Below are 16,793 nucleotides of genomic sequence, written 5' to 3'. Positions count from 1 at the left end.
ACGTAAGCCTTTCCAATAGCGAAATGTCCATAATGTCCATGCCCTCTATTGCAGGTGTTTAAGCCGAACCCGAACCTAATCCTAAAACCAACCCTAAAATTCAAATTCCAGTTCCTTGCTCTCCAACCCCGTAATCCAAAAGCCCAGATACGATCCCATCGAAGTTCAAAAATCCAAAGCCAGATCCGGTCATGGCCTCCAGACCGCCGCTGGGAATCGACTGAAGATCACAGGCCCACTCATCCTTTTTATTGCTGCGCGCCGACGCCGTGTCGGGTTCGGGTCCCACCCCGAAGTCTCCATCGATCTCAACTCCTTCAAGCTCAACCTCCGGCTTCTCGACGCCGATAGCTTCGTATTGCTGAGACGAAGAAAATGGATGCAAGGAAAGGTCAGATCAGGTCTGGAAATACGGTGGCGTTTTGCTTCCCAATTTGCAGCTTGAAGCCGGGTTTAGGATTGAGATGGGTCTGAGATTCGATCTGGTGGAGGAAGGATTGTGTTGAATTGAGAAGGGAAACCCCAAACCTGGCCGACTCAGCTGATTCAGACTGAGTCCGGCCCGATTCCGAACGATCCTCACCTATTCTTTGAGTTTTTTGACAGGTTCAGCCATGAAAGGTGGGAAATACAGAGCCGCGGCGCCAAAACGGTTGGAAACAAAGTGAGTTTCTGCTTTATTTTCGTATGTTTTGTGTGAATTTGGCTAGAAATGGAGCGATTAGATCTGGATCACGTTAATTTTGTTTGTTTGGATTTTGATTTTTTTTTTCTTTTTGGGTGAATTTCATCTGTTGTTCTTCATGCTTCAATATAGATTCTCAAGTATAGATATGCTTTTCTTTTATTTAATTTCATTGTATGCAACACTAGATCTGCAGCAAATCGTTTTTGTTCTGAAAAATCTGTTATCTGTTGAGTAGCTATGGTGAAGAAGCTTATTTCCAATCCAGAGAGATTTTAGGCTTTGGAGCTTCTGTTGTGGATGCGGCGTTGTTTGAATGGGGGAACAACTGTTGTAGAGTGGGGGTGGTTCTCATCAAGATTTTGGGTTTCATGATGTGGTGTAGGATCAAGGTTACGGCAGCGTCTTTGAAAACACAATACTGGGAGTTTGAATGGGGGAAATGGATGGGGTTTTTGGAGTGAAAAATTCACTCACTTTGGAGTTATTTTTTGGTGAACAATGGGGGAAAATGCATGGGGGTATATTGGACAATTTACAGATTACGTGGCATGCAAAATGCTGAGGTGGTGTGGCTTCGAGTGCCACATCATCAAGTTAACGACACGAATTGACGGAATGTTAACGAGGTGTACTAATTGGATGAAAATTGTGACGTTAGGGACTTTTTAGATTAATTGAGAATGTCAGGGACTGAAACGAAAAAAGGGTCATAGTACAGGGACTAAACATAATTTAATCCATAAATAATTATGGGAGCACCAACTCATCTTTAATGCTCCCAAAAATTTTCTTTTATGAGTAAGGTTAAGTTAGGTATTTGAAAGAGGTTTACTTAGCAAATAAGAGGTGTAAAGAGATGAGAGGTCAAATGAGCAAATATGGAAGTCCCAATAGAAAAACTCTTGGTCTTTTTGAAGTTTTTATCTGTTGGTAACTCAGTATCAGACGTAAGGCACCTTAAAACTTGCTTGTTCTTTATAAAACTATTTTTTTATTTTGGCCAATTTATGAAGCTAGTTATTTATTTTACTTCCTTTTGTGCCTATAAAGGTCTAATTTATACTCCGTAATGCTAACAGCAAAAGTCGACTTTCTCTCTGCTAGGATTTTTCTCTAGCAGGGGAACTGATCGAGCATGGCGGCGGAGGAGGCTATCGTGCATTTGGTTGGGGGCGAGGAGGCAATCCAAGATCCTTTTTTCTATGTTTGTGGCCGATTGCTTTCCCAGAAACATATCTTCCTACCATCGTTTTCGGCGGCGATTTCCGGCATCTGGGGGTTGAAAGAACTCATGCTGATCCTTGAGGAGGGATAAGGGATCTATGTCTTCCAGTTCAAGGAACAAGAGACGAAGGATCACATCCTCAATGGTGGACCATGGTTCTTCAACAATTTGATGCTTCTTTTGGAGGATTATGATGGTATCCGGGATCTGGCAGAGGTTCCGTTGAATTCTATGGCGGTCTGGGTGGCGGTGAGAGGGTTGCGCATGGCTATGCGCAATGATCGTGCCCTAACCCTGCTTGGGAACGCATTGGGGGTATTTGTGAGGTATGATCAAGGGGCGTTGCAGAGAAAAGATCCCGTACAACGAGTCCGGATTGTGCATGACGTTCGCCGGCGCATATGGGCTCAACGTACGTACTCTTTCTCGGCGACGGTGGAGGTCGAATTGGAATTGAGGTATGAGAAATGCCACGACATATGTAGGGGCTGTGGTTTTTTCAACCATGGAATGGGTGGCTGCGATGGTATGCTGACGACGATTATGGCTTCGGGGAACACTGCTCCACTGTTGGAGGCAGCGATGGTGGCGGTTGAAGGGCTCGGAGATGGGGTGTCTGGCCGGTCTGAGGAGGTGCTGGCGCTCGGAATGGCTCAGGTTTGGACGGAAGGTAGGGAGGCTGAGGGCTCGACGGCGGAACTCGAGTCGGGGTCTGCTGCTGCTCCGGGTTTCTCGGCGGGAAAACCTAATTTGAAATTAGGGATCTCTGCCGGGCCGGTTTGCAGCGGGCCTGGGTCTAGGAGGGATCTGGGGTTGTAGGTGGACTGTTGGGGTCTAAGATGGCTGTGGGCTCGGAGGCTGGGCCTTTATCTTAGGTGGCAGGTAGATTGGTGGGGCGTGATGCTGGGCCTGCTGCAACAGGAAGCACAGTTTTGGGGGTGCGCAAATGGAGTCAAGGTGAATGGAGCTTGGAGAAGAGGTTCAAGCCTAACTTGGCGGTGATACCTCGTGAATTTCATCTTGGTGAACTTGTGGATGTCCCGGTTACTATTGAGAAGATCCCGAAGAAGAAGGGTTGCCCTAAGGGCCGCAAGAACAAGCCCAAGGTTCGTGATGGAGAATTGGGTAGCAGGAAGACCAACCTGAGGTCGAGGTTGTTAGATGTTGAGGACTCTGACGCATGTACTAACTCCGACCCTATAGGGACGGAGAAAGAACTTGTTTAGGGTTCAATCAAAACAAGACATTCTAGACGCAAGTTTTTGCAGTAGGGGTAATTTCTATATGCTTTTCTAGTTGATATTTGTACCACAATTGCGTGCTTAGCAGATTAGACTAGATGAATATTTTTCCTTAGAGGGCGAGATTATTCTTGCGTAGTATTAGGCTTGTTATTCAGCGAGCGTCCCTTTAGATCTTAATGAATTTAGTTGTAGCTTACATAGGTTATCCGGTTTTTGTTCCAGAACCTTATACAAGTTCTGTTAGACTCTGACATGTTTACATAGCTTGATTATTAATAAAATCAACCCTATATATATATATATATACAGATTCTATCCAGAGCGGAGCTCCGCTTTGAAAATTAATGTGTGAAGTTCGAGTTTTCGGTCACTTTTCGGTCGCATATCCACATCTCGACCGTTCAGTTTTTAGGTAATAGTGTATAGATCGTCTCTGCAAATTTTCAGCCAAAATGATGATCGTTAAGGCATTAATAAGTGCTTTAAAGCTAGTACGGTTCAAGTTGACAGATTCAGTCTGTCCATTAGTTTAAACGAGTTAGATGCCTTAATGATCATCAATTTGGATGAAAATTTACAGAGATGATCTATACAGTAGTACCTAAACACTGAACGGTCGAGATGTGGATATGCGACCGAAAAGTGACCGAAAACTCGAACTTCACACGTTAATTTCAAAGCGGAGCTCCGCTCTGGATTAGATCTATATATATATATATATATATATATATATATATATATATATATATATATATATATATATAAAGGTCTAATTTATTTTCGTGGAAGAAAATTGATTTTGGTGCGGTATGCAGTTGTGCACTTTAAACTGTTCATTCAAAGTCTCAAAGAGGCCAAAAAAAAAAGACTGCTGCATTCATGATGCTGGATCAGTTTGTGCTTGAATACAAGGATTTACAATAATTTACATCGTCTCAATTCAAGTAGCGCCTGCAATTCTTTGAGTTACAAGAACATGGAATCTTCTTACCTTCATCCTCATGGTTAAAATGGTAGTCATATGTAATCTCTTCTCCCGGGAAAATGTCCCTCTCTGCAAGAAATACAACCTGCCAATTGGGAAAACCAGTAAGGCATTACTAACTAGAGAATGCGAATTCTGAATGTTGCAAATTGTACCCTTTTTATATGGACAAACAATGCTTCAGAAAAGAACAAAAAATTACCTTCTTTTCATTCCTCACTGATATCACTTTGGCAACGCAATTTGGCTGGTGAGGTACATCAACAACAGAACAAACAAAGTGAGAGTAAGACTGGTTTTTCTTTGAGAGAAAAAAGAAAAAGGAATCAAGAAACAAGCTTAGGATTGAAAAAGAAGCTGGAATCCAAGAAAACCAGCAACAGGTCTACAAAAAGTTTAGATTTGGCATAAACATACAGCTAAAAGCCTTAAAAGTCTCATAAAGCATATCCAACTCCAATTGAAGACCAGAGAATTACCGAGCAGGAATGGTTAACAAATCGAGCAATCCCCCCTTTGCATGTAGCATCAATGATGTGCTCTTTGTCTATCCTGAAAAAGTAGCACGCGCTCTTGTACTGAAGCTTTTTTCCAGATTGATATTCATTTTCCCTTTTATCAGCAACACGTTGCCCCACAATCTCTCCAACATACTCAACGACCTACAAAAGCCCAAGCATACATCATTTTTGCAATAATAGAAAAGTATGTGCCTATTAAAAAATAAAAATATCAAACCATTTCATCACGGGAAATGAACCGAGATGTGTAAAGACCAAGGGCATGTATGCCGGACTTGTATACTACAAGATGCTTCCAAGACTTTGCTTGCTTATAGCGTGTGTATTCTTTCTGCAAGTAACAGGAAAAGTTATATGGGTAAAGTAGTCCGTGCATGGTGTCATAAAGAGGAAGAAGTCTCAAAAAGCAGTCAAACAAATCCAAACCATATTCATTAGTTGTTCTTTATTGTAGAAGTGTGAAATGATGAAACTCAATGACACCAGTTGAACAAACGTTTTGCTTGGTTATGAAATACATCTAACTTATTAAACTGCACGGATTGTTATTTCTTTTAATATAAAGGTCACAGCATCTGCAACATTTTGCTCGAAAATTGAAAGAAAACTGGATTCTAAAACACAACCAGATAGTTTCTATTATGATCCCCAAAATCTAATATTGCTCAATTGCAAACGTAAGCCTAAACATATTATTATATACGTCTCTGTTTGAGTTGTATATATAGCTGACAAAGGAAGATAAAGGAGCCAACTAGTTTCCATGTTTCACATAATGAAATGATATACCATATCCATCTTTCTTCAGTGGGTCAGCCCTAATAGTTTACCACACCACATTTCCACAAAACATGTTGGACAACCAAAAACCCCACATCTCATTTGCATGTATGACACAAGGGAATGATGACTTGAAAACTAAACAAAGTTTGAGCGTCTCTAACATGATATGAAATGAGGCATACCTTTTACATGCACCTCTTGTTAGCCATAGAGTTTTATTGCATCATACTTTATACAACACTGATACACTAACCAAATAAAATGATGACGCACTCTTATACATACCCGAGAGTCGTGCTCTATATCAGATACTGCCAGTTTAGGAAGCTCCTGTGTGCATGACTTATGCCCATTAATATAAGCCCAAGCATTTAACTGCTCCTGAGGAACAAGGGATCCATCACTTCCTTTTGATCGATCACAATAGTTATGCCTGAAGCCATCACGTTTACGGCCCTTGTAACCCTAAATACATACAAATGACCAAAACGAAGAAAATCATCAAATAAATGCCTCAGTCCCCAGGTAACCTTAAACACATACAAAACACCTCGACAAAGAGACACACACACACACACACATATATATATATGTGTGTGTGTGTGTGTATTGCCTTAGTCCCCAGTAACCCCAGTCACACAATCACACCCTTACACATATAAGAACCAAAACAAAAACAAAAATTCAAAACCCTCAAAGAAAGGCCAACTACCTCAGTTCTGGCACAGGCTAATTTCTTTTCCTCCAGACAACCAGAGTCAGTGTCAACAGGATAGTCTGATTTACAAATGGGATGTGTAGCATGAAGTGAACATCTTCCATAAAAACCAACATTCTCATTGTCAACGCCTTCAACCTCGGTTTGCAACAGACCCTGAATAGGGCATGCAGAAGAAAACAAATGACAAGAAGCACAACATAGGGAAGAGTAGCCTTATCTTTTTTTTACCTCCCTACTATAAATGAAACCACTATATATAAGGTCATAAATGTACAATTTAACAGTTTAGAAAGAAGCAAGACCTTCAGATGAGCACACCATGGGTGAAATCGAACAGAACAATTTTCAACCCTGCACTGTATACAGGAGCCACCTGCTCGCTTACACATACAGCAAATCTGGAAAAGAGAAAAAAGAAAAAGAATAAGAAATAATGCCAAGCCACATAGAGAACAAAACCTAGTACTTCACCTACTATAGAGGATACCACCAAATGCATTAAAGGGAAGGGATATAAATCATGTGATTGACAGAAAATGTTTTTATGCTTTCTCTGCCTTTGGAGTGATTCCCCAAAAATAATTGTGATTCAAGACTCCAAATGTTTCACATCTGTTACACATCCTATATCACTGTTCATATATCTATTCAGCTATTCTGCGTCCATTTATTGTTGTCAATGCTTACCATATCTGCAGTAGGGACTGGAACACCAGATACATCAAAAGCACTCATGGTGTCAACATTTGGGCATCGTGTTTCAGGAGTCCAAAGCCCACAAACCATATGAACCCACTGTTTAGTTGCTGAATCAACTAATCCCATGGTAATGCTGTTATGTACCTTGGTCTTACTAACAGAACAAAGCTCATTCTTGGGCCCACTTTCTGTTTCAATGTTCCAAGCTCTTAAAATGCTTTCAACAATTGTCTGACTCCGCAGTGCTTGAGTCATGGCACCACCACCATAACCACAAAGAACGCATACCTAAACACAAGAACAAGTAAATTGGAAAACCAATTACTAAAAAGGGTTGAAGAGGAATGAAAATGAAATCCATCTTGCAATCTCTCATGTCTCACAAAAAGAGAAATTTTTAATTTTTAATTTTTAAATTAGATAGGCAAATAAATTTGAAATAACAGCCTTCCTCTTACAATATCTTTTGAACTCGTCCGACATGGCCTGCAAGACCAACGGCCCTTAGGTACTTTTGACACACCATAACAAGCCTGATGCACCTATTGATCATGACACTACTCAGAATCGCCACACTATATTAATCACCAAACTGTATTTGCAAGAGAAACTACAGAGGAAACTGAAGTTGAACATGCTCTGGATAGCCACATACTCTGATTAAACATTGACTACACTCCAATAAGTTATTGATTTCATCTTGGTTTGAGCTACCACAGACACAGCAGAATGCAACTGAGTCGAGATCACTATGGCACCAGTGCTCTTGAGTAGAACTGCACCGGAATTTGCTAAAACCAAAACACTATAACCAATCATGTCCAATTTATAATTCAAATTCAGAACCATCATTAGAAGGTGAGAATCGGAAACCTTCATTTTTGATTCCTTGCAGCTATATATGAAAACTACAAATGCAAAATAACTAAAGGGATCTTTTCAAGCTCACTTTTTAGCACTATGTTGGCATAATCCACTAACTTCACCGGTATTTAGAAGTTTGCAGTCTTTCATTGCTGGCAGGCAAATTGAAATCTTTGCGACGGAAGAACTTTTAAAGCCGGGATCCTCCCCTGATGAACAAATAGAGCCAAAAGCAAGTTACCATCACAATTGAGTATGTAAACAGCAAACTTAAATATGTATCAGTTGCATATCCCCTCTTTATGAACCATCACAATTTCGGAAATTTTCCCCTACATCAGTGATTGTCTTTCTGATGTTGCAAAATCAAGATATGCTTCTTTTTTATCCCCATGTCTTTTCGGAAGGAAGTATGATAACCGATATTAAATACACATGTAAGCTAGTTTAAACTTTCACTTAGGCATTTAAGATGTATTCTCATTTTAGATGAGCATGAGCAGGAAGTGCAACTGCTTGCCAGTTTAACAGCTGGACTTACTTTTTGTTTTTTAATACCAGCAACAATATTATGAAAAGATTGTTCCTTGGTTTTAAAAACTGTACAGGGAAGCGGCAATCAGAGATGGCAGGCCCTAAAAGGAACTTAGGCTAAAAGCTCTCTACTATAACCAAGAATACTTCCTATATCAGGGGAAACTGAAAACTATATAACTTCAACCGAAGATTAAATGAAACAGAAACAGAATATTCTTATCTTTACCTTTTTCTGTCAATTCATATATGCTGCGTTTCCGAATTTCCTTAGGCTTCAGCTGCGATTGAGTATGGGTAATACCGTCTAGCTTACGATGATCCTTTTCACTTTGAACATCTCCTTGTTTCTCCAACGAGAACAGCTCTTTATGAAATTCCCTGTCTCCAGTGGAGCGTTCTTTCTTCTTTTTTCTCATGGAAGTATCATTGATTTTAACTGTAGCATTACAACATTTGTTGTATTTTTCAGTCTTCAAGTCATATGTATTGCATATGACATCCCCACCAAGGTTCCTCTTCCTCATGGAAGTTGATTTAGAGTTGCAAAGTTTGGGGAGCATGCACTTTCGGGAAGAATTAAGAACCCTGCTGAGAGGAACAAGTTTTGCCGGTTTTGACCTTTGTCCAGTCAAGCTTCCATCAGTTAATTCACCATATATTCCCCATACTATTGGCCTTGCCTTCCTATGACCAATATTCACTTGCTGACTAGAAGTTGATTTGAAACCATCTACAGAATTGCACTTTGTTTTTTTAGCATCTTCTCGACTAGATTCTTCTATCTGGAACTGACTAAAAGCATTGGTACTGCAATCTCTTTTACCTGTCTCCCCACCAGAAACTTCAGCAATTTCATAATTGTTAGTACCACCATTTAGTTCTCTCGGGAAAACACTATTCACTTCACTGTCTTTATCATTATGTAGTCTGTGTAAATCACTTCTATGCAAGAGTTTCTTTGCTGAACATGATATATGTAGTCTGGGTTTAGAACCGGATTGAGTAATGCAGTTCCCAATGGCATGAGTTTCCGATTTCCTTGATGTTAAAAGCATCTTTAAACTCTTCGATGGTCGGGAAATAAACTGAGAAGTGCCATTACTTTTGGGATTCTCTTGTCTTACTCGAGAAGAATCTGAAGTGGGACATGAAGCATTCAATTTCAATCCCAGTTCTCTCTTTCTCTTCTTAATATTCAAGCCTTGTTCCAAGTTATGAAGATGTTTGTCTTTATCATGAAGGGCGAGCCCGGCTGGGATATGATCTCGACCTTTCTGCCATGTTAAAGAGTTTAGGAGTTTAAGGTCATCAAGAAGGCAAGATGAAGATTGACGATTTAAATTCTTGGGAGGCCCGACTTTTCTCAGGCTGGAACCAGTAGAGGCAAGGAACTTGGCACCTTTTTCACTTTCAAGTGCATCATCCGATGACCACGCTTTGTCAATGCCTGATCCTTCATCAACAACAAAATTGCTTCCACATCCATTATCCCCGGCATCATTAGTTGAAGAACCCATATTGTTAACCTCTATTGATGGCTGACTAACCGCGGGCGCAGAGCATCCAGAAGATATATCAGATACTTCATGCTCTTTCATGGAGTTCGCCATCTGCACAGTCCCATTGAAGCATTTAACGCAAGTATCTCCAAGTTTCTCTTGGTCTTCTCTTGTTGCATCAAACAGATTAGCTAAACGGTCCACACGCGTCACGTCAGAAACCCCTTTGACCTTACTTGGCACATCTCTCCACTGAGAAGTATGATAAGCATTGTTATTGGGTACTTCTCCACTCAACTTTCTCTTATGATCTAAGGAAACAGGTTTATCCTTCGGAATAATTTGGCTGTTAGCAAATTGTGGAGAAAATATCATAGAGACTTCACTATTGACTGTTCCCATTTGACCCTTGGACACAGTAGGTAAGCTTCCAATTCTTGATTCAAAATTCCTTTCTAAACAGTTTCTGTAGGCTGCACAACTGGAGCTGCCATGAAAATTACCACAGGGCACTTTGTGACAGCACCTTTCTTCTTGCTCACTAGGCTCAGGGACGTCCTTCGACTTCTTTCCAATCCTATGCCAAAAAGAACAAATAAAGAAGATAATTGTTAGAGGACAAGTGCAGCAGAGAATCAATTAAGAAAAACTATATTATAGATCCAACCCAGAAAGAAGGAAATCTCATGACTAAACCAGTAGAACAAACATTTGCCAAGTCTGCAATAAGATACAGTTTTATTTATGTTCTGGGTGGGCATGGGGGATTTAACCTTCTAATTTGATGCCATATTCCTGCATTTGCAGGCTGTAAGCTGAGAGTTGGAAGTGTGATATTTTTGTATTACTGCATGAGTGTGTGCACTTGACGGTTGAAGGAAATTGGCATCAATTTATAAACACAGATATAAGGCCTCCAACCGGTCACAAAATAATTTGAAAACCTATATCAGATGTGAATTCCAAAGTATATATATATATACAGGCCCGTTCCAAAGCGGACGTCTGCACTTCGCTAAAGTGCGGACGGCGACGCAGCTGAGCCGTTCCAGGCGGCGACGCAGCTGAGCCGTTCCAGGCGGCGACGGCGGCGCGCGGCTTGCAGGAGGGAGGCCGGAGGCATCTCGGACGGTTCTGGGCAGCGTTCGAGGTCGGAGGAGGTCGGGTTTATATATATACAATCCGGCTACACTAAGAACGTCATTAGTTTTTCTTAGGTACGGATTTCCGGTTTTCACCCACTTTCCGATCAAATTTTCACATCTTAACCGTTCAGTTTTGAGATCCTAATGTATAGATCACCTCTGCAAAATTTCAGCCAAATTGGTGATCATTAAGGCATCAAAAACTGCAAATTACAACAATGTAAACGAACGGTTCCGGTTCGACAGATTTGGTTCGTTCGTGTAAATTGCAGTTTTGGATGCCTTAACGATCACCAAATTGGCTGAAAACAGTAAATCCGTTCCATAAGCTTAGGTAAGGACATCCTTACCTGAGAAAAATCCTATATATATATATATATATATATATATATATGTTCATGAGTAAATTCAAATGCAAGTTTTAGAAAGTACAATGGATGATTTTCTTTGGCAATAAGAATACTTTCAAAATTGCAAAATGTCATAACCTTGAAACATCACATCTTGCAAGTTGCAACCTTTACTTGATGTTAACATGACATTTCTGAGTCCATTTAGCAGAAATTGTGAAATCCAACCAGTCAAAATTAATTTACGATAAGTAGGATCAACCTATCTAATGTGAAAAATGTTAAAAAAGGTACAACTGATTTTCCATTATATATGCTGAACTAACCTTGGTGAGGGCTGCCCAATTTGATGTTTCAGATCAACTTCTTTAGAATCTAATGCATTTCCTTGTTTATATCGTGAGAAGTGACAACAGCAGTTAACACCTGCATGATCACAAAGCTTCAGTAAGATTCTACACCACTAGAGTAAATGAGGATTCCTCATACAAAATTGTACATTGACAGTAAAAAACAGAGTGTGCACTAGCCTGTCATGGAAACAAAACCTTCATCAGTTCCAATCCTACAGGTAACACCAGATTGGAGTGGATTAACTGCAGCTTCAGAAACATCATATTTATTGCTAAGACTATGTTTGTGGCTTTGCTTCCCAGATGCTGAAGTTTCTAGAAGAGGATGCTGCATATAGGAAGAGCAACCAAATCTTCCTTCCCCTTGGTTCTTAGAAAGGGAAGGCAGCGCATGCTGTTGCTTCGATATCTCTTGCATTTGCCTTGGTGCAGACACTTGTAATTTATCATCACGCAAATGAGTGTGAACTCCAATGAACTCTTCCCTACAGAAAGGTGGTATCAGATCTGCTAAAGAGGTTGATGCACTCACAGGAACACCTTTTGAGACTGCCTGAGTAGGAACTTTCATCCCAGATCCCATAGATGAAGCCAAGGGTCGAAGGTAGACATGATCAACTTGCCCACTATTTGCAAAAGAAATAACCTTCTCAGGATAGTTGGAACTTATTCTGGAATCAGGTGTACCCAGTGGTATACCCGACAACTGCTGTGAGTAGCAGCTGTTTCTATATGCTGTTAAAAAATTAGGTTCACCATTACCACTCAACCTATTGAAAGAGCTAGAAACTTCCATTTCCTTGCGTATTCTATACCCCAAATCCTTTGCAAGGTAAGAGCCATCAGCAGCAAAACTCAGCCCTTTATCATTGTCTTTTAGTTTATAGGAGCCAAAGTGCAACATGTCCTGTTGCCTTTCACTATTACCTGCACTCCGCAGGACAGTAGCCAGGTCATACTTGACCGGTAGAGGTTCAGAATGTAGTGTATTTCTCATAGTATTCCCACTGTCATTGAACATATAGTTATTGGCTTTTGATTGTGTATTTTCGTTAGATGGAGATTTGAGATTGGTAAGAACTGAAATCACAGAATTCTGGCCCAGGTTGCTACTGGATTTCTCTACCCTTTCATCATCTATGGCATTCCTGATTACAAATGCATTGATTCCATGGTTTAACTGGTTCCGATCTCTATTTCTGCTGGGATTGGATGGGTCCACAGAAAAATGATCACATTGCCCCAATTCCACCTCTTCCCTGCAATTCGCTCCTGCAAAAAGATCCAAAAGTAACTGTTACATAGTTGACTAGCCATTATAGGTAAAGGAAAATCTAAATAATAGAATACACACACATACACACACACATATATATGCGCCATAGATAATAGGCTTTAGGAGTGTACAAAAAGAATGAACTTTGACGCACTGTTAGCAATCATCTGTTGAGGGAAGAGAGATTTCATTGGATTTACAACAGTGCCCAAGAGCGGTGGTCCTACAGCTGACAGATCAGGAGTTCCTGAAGTTTGAGCCAACTGGTAAGGTTGACCAAGCCTCAGCTCTATATTTGAAATCGCAGCATCCCGGAAGGCACCATCCTTTGTGTTTTCAATTCTGCAAAAGTCTGATTCTTTACCAATGATTCTTCGTTCCTGTAAAGTGCGGTGGGCAATGGAAGAGGTTCTATTGTGCATAGATCCACTATAAGCAGAAATAGACTGACAACCATCTTGTGCACCATTACCAACTAACTTTGATGTTGACATGGCACGCTCCATTAACAGGTTATCTGCCATATGCAAATTGCTCTGTGAAGTACCAGTCAAAGCCTTGAGAAACAGGTTGTTAGTACCCTGAATGTTCCTTTCGGGTCTATCTGATGATGCCCTTTTGGGTTTATTTGATACAGCACTAATAACCAAACTCTGGCTTGGAATAAAATTCTTTGATAGCGAAACACCATCAAAAGACTGTTTAGAACTTACTGAACCTCCAGGTGAAAAGACCAAATCAGACGAGCTATTGGATATCTTTGGCATAGGCACACTAGATTTCATCAAACTGGCAGTTGCTGATAATTCTTCAGGCCAGTCCCATTCATTCTTATCTGCAGGGATCCTAATCTAAAGCATCATGTAATGTATCAGAACCCAGTTTTCTCGAAACTTCAAACACTAAAAAATCTATTTTCAAACTCTCATAAAACAAGAATTAAACAAAAATTTTGTTTACAAGACTAAATGCACCACCATGAATGGTTAAAAAGTTTTTTTTTTTTTTTAATGAAAATGAAAGAAAAAAAAAGGGGATATCCAGTGGTCTCATAGTTTCAGTAGAACCAAGAGAAAGAAATTAGATGCAACAATGCAACATGACCAAAAGTAATCGACCTTGCGCCTAAAATAAGCAAAAGAGAGCACAAGGCGATTCTTAATGAGAATAGGTAATGTGTATATCAGGTTCCTTGAGTAACACTATTGATTGACAGAAAAAACACTCATCTCACATACAGCATATTACTTTTCCCACACATACCTCCGTCCACGTAATGCACACACATCAAGGGAGACCCGCCAGAAAATGTGCACACAGATATACACGTAAGCATGCAGGCTCATGCGAATGGATCGCATAGATATGTGTACAGGAAGGTGCATGCACATAGAAGTACCATGTGTAGGAAAAAATTAAAAAGATTAAGTTTTCGCCAAAAAGATCTTACCCCAAACTTCGGGAGATAGAGCTTGCACCATTGAGCAATGGTCTCTCCACTGTCCATGCGAATGGCATCCCCTGGGTTAACACCATATAATCCTGAATGCTACAAAACAAAAGCAGTATAGCAATATTAAGAAAATAACAAGCCAGATGCTATGGAAATACAAACAACCAGAAATGTTGTAGCCAAACAGAAATCACTAACCTACCTCACAAAACTTAAACGCAGACATGCGGAAAGAATGGCAAGAGCAAACAATACCAAGAAGTCCTGTATTGCTAAGAAGTAGATAGCCACCTTTACAAATGATAGGAACACCATTTCAGATATAAGAAAAGATTCTAATAACAGCCAAAAAAAAAAAAAAAAAGACAATATCCATATAATTCAAGATACACTCAATATCCATAAAATCACTCACTAGTAGTCGAGCAGAAAACACGAGGGCAACCATTCATAAAACTGGGTGGCTGGTTAGATAAAAAAGAGTATGCTTCCACTGGCATTTTTGGTGAAGTTTCAATGTTAGCTCTACAAGCCTTCCCAGTGTCTGCAGGACTGGCGCCATGCCATAAACTAGATGCCTGATAAGAAATAAAAGAGTTTGCTTCCAGTGGTATTTTTTGTGAAGTATGAATATTTTCTCTACAAGCCTTCCAAGAATCTGCAGGACTAGCACTATGACATACTGTAGATGCCTGATTAGATACGAAGGTGTTTGCTTCCAGTGGCATTTTTTCGGAAATTTGAATATTTCCTCTAGATGCAGGAGCAGCACTGTGCCATTCCCCACTCGAGGCATAAGAAGTCTTTAGTTTCTCATTACCAGGGCCCATGTGACAGATGACTACCTTGGCCAGGTCTGAACTCTGCAGATCATGCAATACAGAATTGCTGGCACAAATGGAACTTGGCACTACCTTTGATGATCCATTGGGACAGAAGTCTGCTCCACTTTGCAGATTTTTCCAACTCAACTTTTCTGATGGTAGCCCGGTGGATGACAACGGGATGACATTTTGAGTACCGTTTAGAATGGAATTATTACCCTCGGGTAGAATTTTACCAGAGGTACCAATAGGTTGGGAATTTGAGAAATCTTGAAAATCACGCTGCAATAGTGACGGCGACCCAGATAGGAGAGACAGAAAAGAATTTCCCAAATTAACATGTTCTGATCTGTGGGAACCTGAACTCTGGATGCTGGAAAGCAGAGGATCCTGCAACCTACCAAGCATCGCCGGTCTCAAATCTTGTGAGCCATGGGGACAAGAAAAATAGCCTGCATTCTCCATCTATATTGAAAATTGAAAATTTTTGTCACTAATATGAAAATAAACGTGCCAAGGACAGAAAGGAGAAATTATAAATACAGAGATTACAATGCTATTTAGTACAATCTAGTAAACTTATGTGCTTCACCTGCGTGAAGAACATAAACATATAACAGCAAAACACCCTAATTTTAAAGAAACAAAAACTTCCACCAACAGCACAATCTTTCACAAGCATAAGTTGTAAAGACAAGGCGCAAACACTCAGCACTATGCCACCCATTGCAAGTTCACGAGAAAAATTCAAAATTAATGTGACCAGGATCGTTTCCTTTAAACCGTTGTTTCCCTAGGGCATTCTCAGTCAACAAAAACAATGTATGTCCATCTCCTTTCCGCGCAAGCACGCAAATTTTCATGCATGCATACACATTTTCCTCCAAAAGGTATAAAGCTCTAGAAATCAGCATTACAGTAAATGTTGAGTGGAACTAGTAGAACTAATAAAGCCCTGAGATTGCCAAGTAAACTAAACGTATTGCTCAGCTAGTCTAGACTTTTCACACTGTCTTCATCTTCATACTAAATTCTCCCTTACAATTTGCTCAGCTGAAATGGGCCTCGCTTACAATTTGCTACAGACCTTTCTCAATGTACACAATAAAGCTAAGGAAACGAAACTAAAGAGAATTCCTTAGAGAATAATCATAGATTGATAAAGATTAAACCACTAATTACCTGATTCCGAAGCTCCTGAGAAGACGACGAAGCTATTGAAGGCAATGTCGAATTACATTTGTTCATCCACCAGTTCTCCATCTTTCGGAGCTCTCGAAACCCTAGCCTGCCGCCATCAAAGCCGTAAAATGCAGCCGGAAATGATAATCGGCGATCAAAACTCCGATACGCAGTCCAACCGCTACTCCATCTTCGTAGCTACACCGGTCGATGAACTGACAGAGGTGAAGAGCAACAGAGAAACCCTAGCTTTCTTTCAAGGGAGAAGAAACAGATTGCAGAGAGAGAGAGAATTGCACTGAGCAGAGGAGCTCTGAGACTCTGAGTGAAGAAGCAAGAACAAGCAGGAGACTTGTGTGTGAGAGAGAGAGAGAGAGAATCCAATGGTGTAGTGGTTCGAGGCAACTGACACGAGCACGTCTGGACTGGAGAGATTTCAGCCGT

The 16,793-nt window shown here is 40.4% G+C and overlaps 1 protein-coding gene across 6 annotated transcripts; it reads right to left on the bottom strand.

The window, feature by feature from the left end:
- Positions 1-4,009: 4,009 nt before the first annotated feature.
- Positions 4,010-16,763, bottom strand: LOC133735904 (uncharacterized). Of its 6 annotated transcripts, none has more exons than XM_062163346.1 (19): positions 16,350-16,760; positions 14,759-15,632; positions 14,546-14,634; positions 14,341-14,439; positions 13,045-13,741; positions 11,792-12,886; positions 11,588-11,687; positions 8,494-10,343; positions 7,816-7,939; positions 7,522-7,657; positions 7,325-7,408; positions 6,855-7,154; positions 6,470-6,565; positions 6,159-6,320; positions 5,732-5,911; positions 4,881-4,994; positions 4,622-4,804; positions 4,345-4,389; positions 4,010-4,227 (listed from the first exon to the last, which is right to left on the bottom strand). In XM_062163346.1, exons 1-19 carry the CDS (start codon positions 16,428-16,430, stop codon positions 4,093-4,095), a joined length of 6,444 nt encoding a protein of 2,147 aa, XP_062019330.1. In that variant the 5' UTR covers positions 16,431-16,760; the 3' UTR covers positions 4,010-4,092. The 6 variants fall into 6 exon arrangements, 5 of the variants coding, with proteins under 5 accessions (XP_062019330.1, XP_062019331.1, XP_062019332.1 ...); XM_062163347.1 differs by having other exon boundaries at positions 7,522-7,642; XM_062163348.1 differs by lacking the exon at positions 16,350-16,760 and having other exon boundaries at positions 13,045-13,736; positions 14,759-14,934.
- Positions 16,764-16,793: the final 30 nt, after the last annotated feature.

Source organism: Rosa rugosa, chromosome 3 (assembly GCF_958449725.1).
Source record: "Rosa rugosa chromosome 3, drRosRugo1.1, whole genome shotgun sequence".
NCBI classification, from domain to species: domain Eukaryota; kingdom Viridiplantae; phylum Streptophyta; class Magnoliopsida; order Rosales; family Rosaceae; genus Rosa; species Rosa rugosa.
The sequence above is the reverse complement of the archived record's forward strand: the minus strand, read 5'-3'. Positions and strand labels throughout refer to the sequence as shown.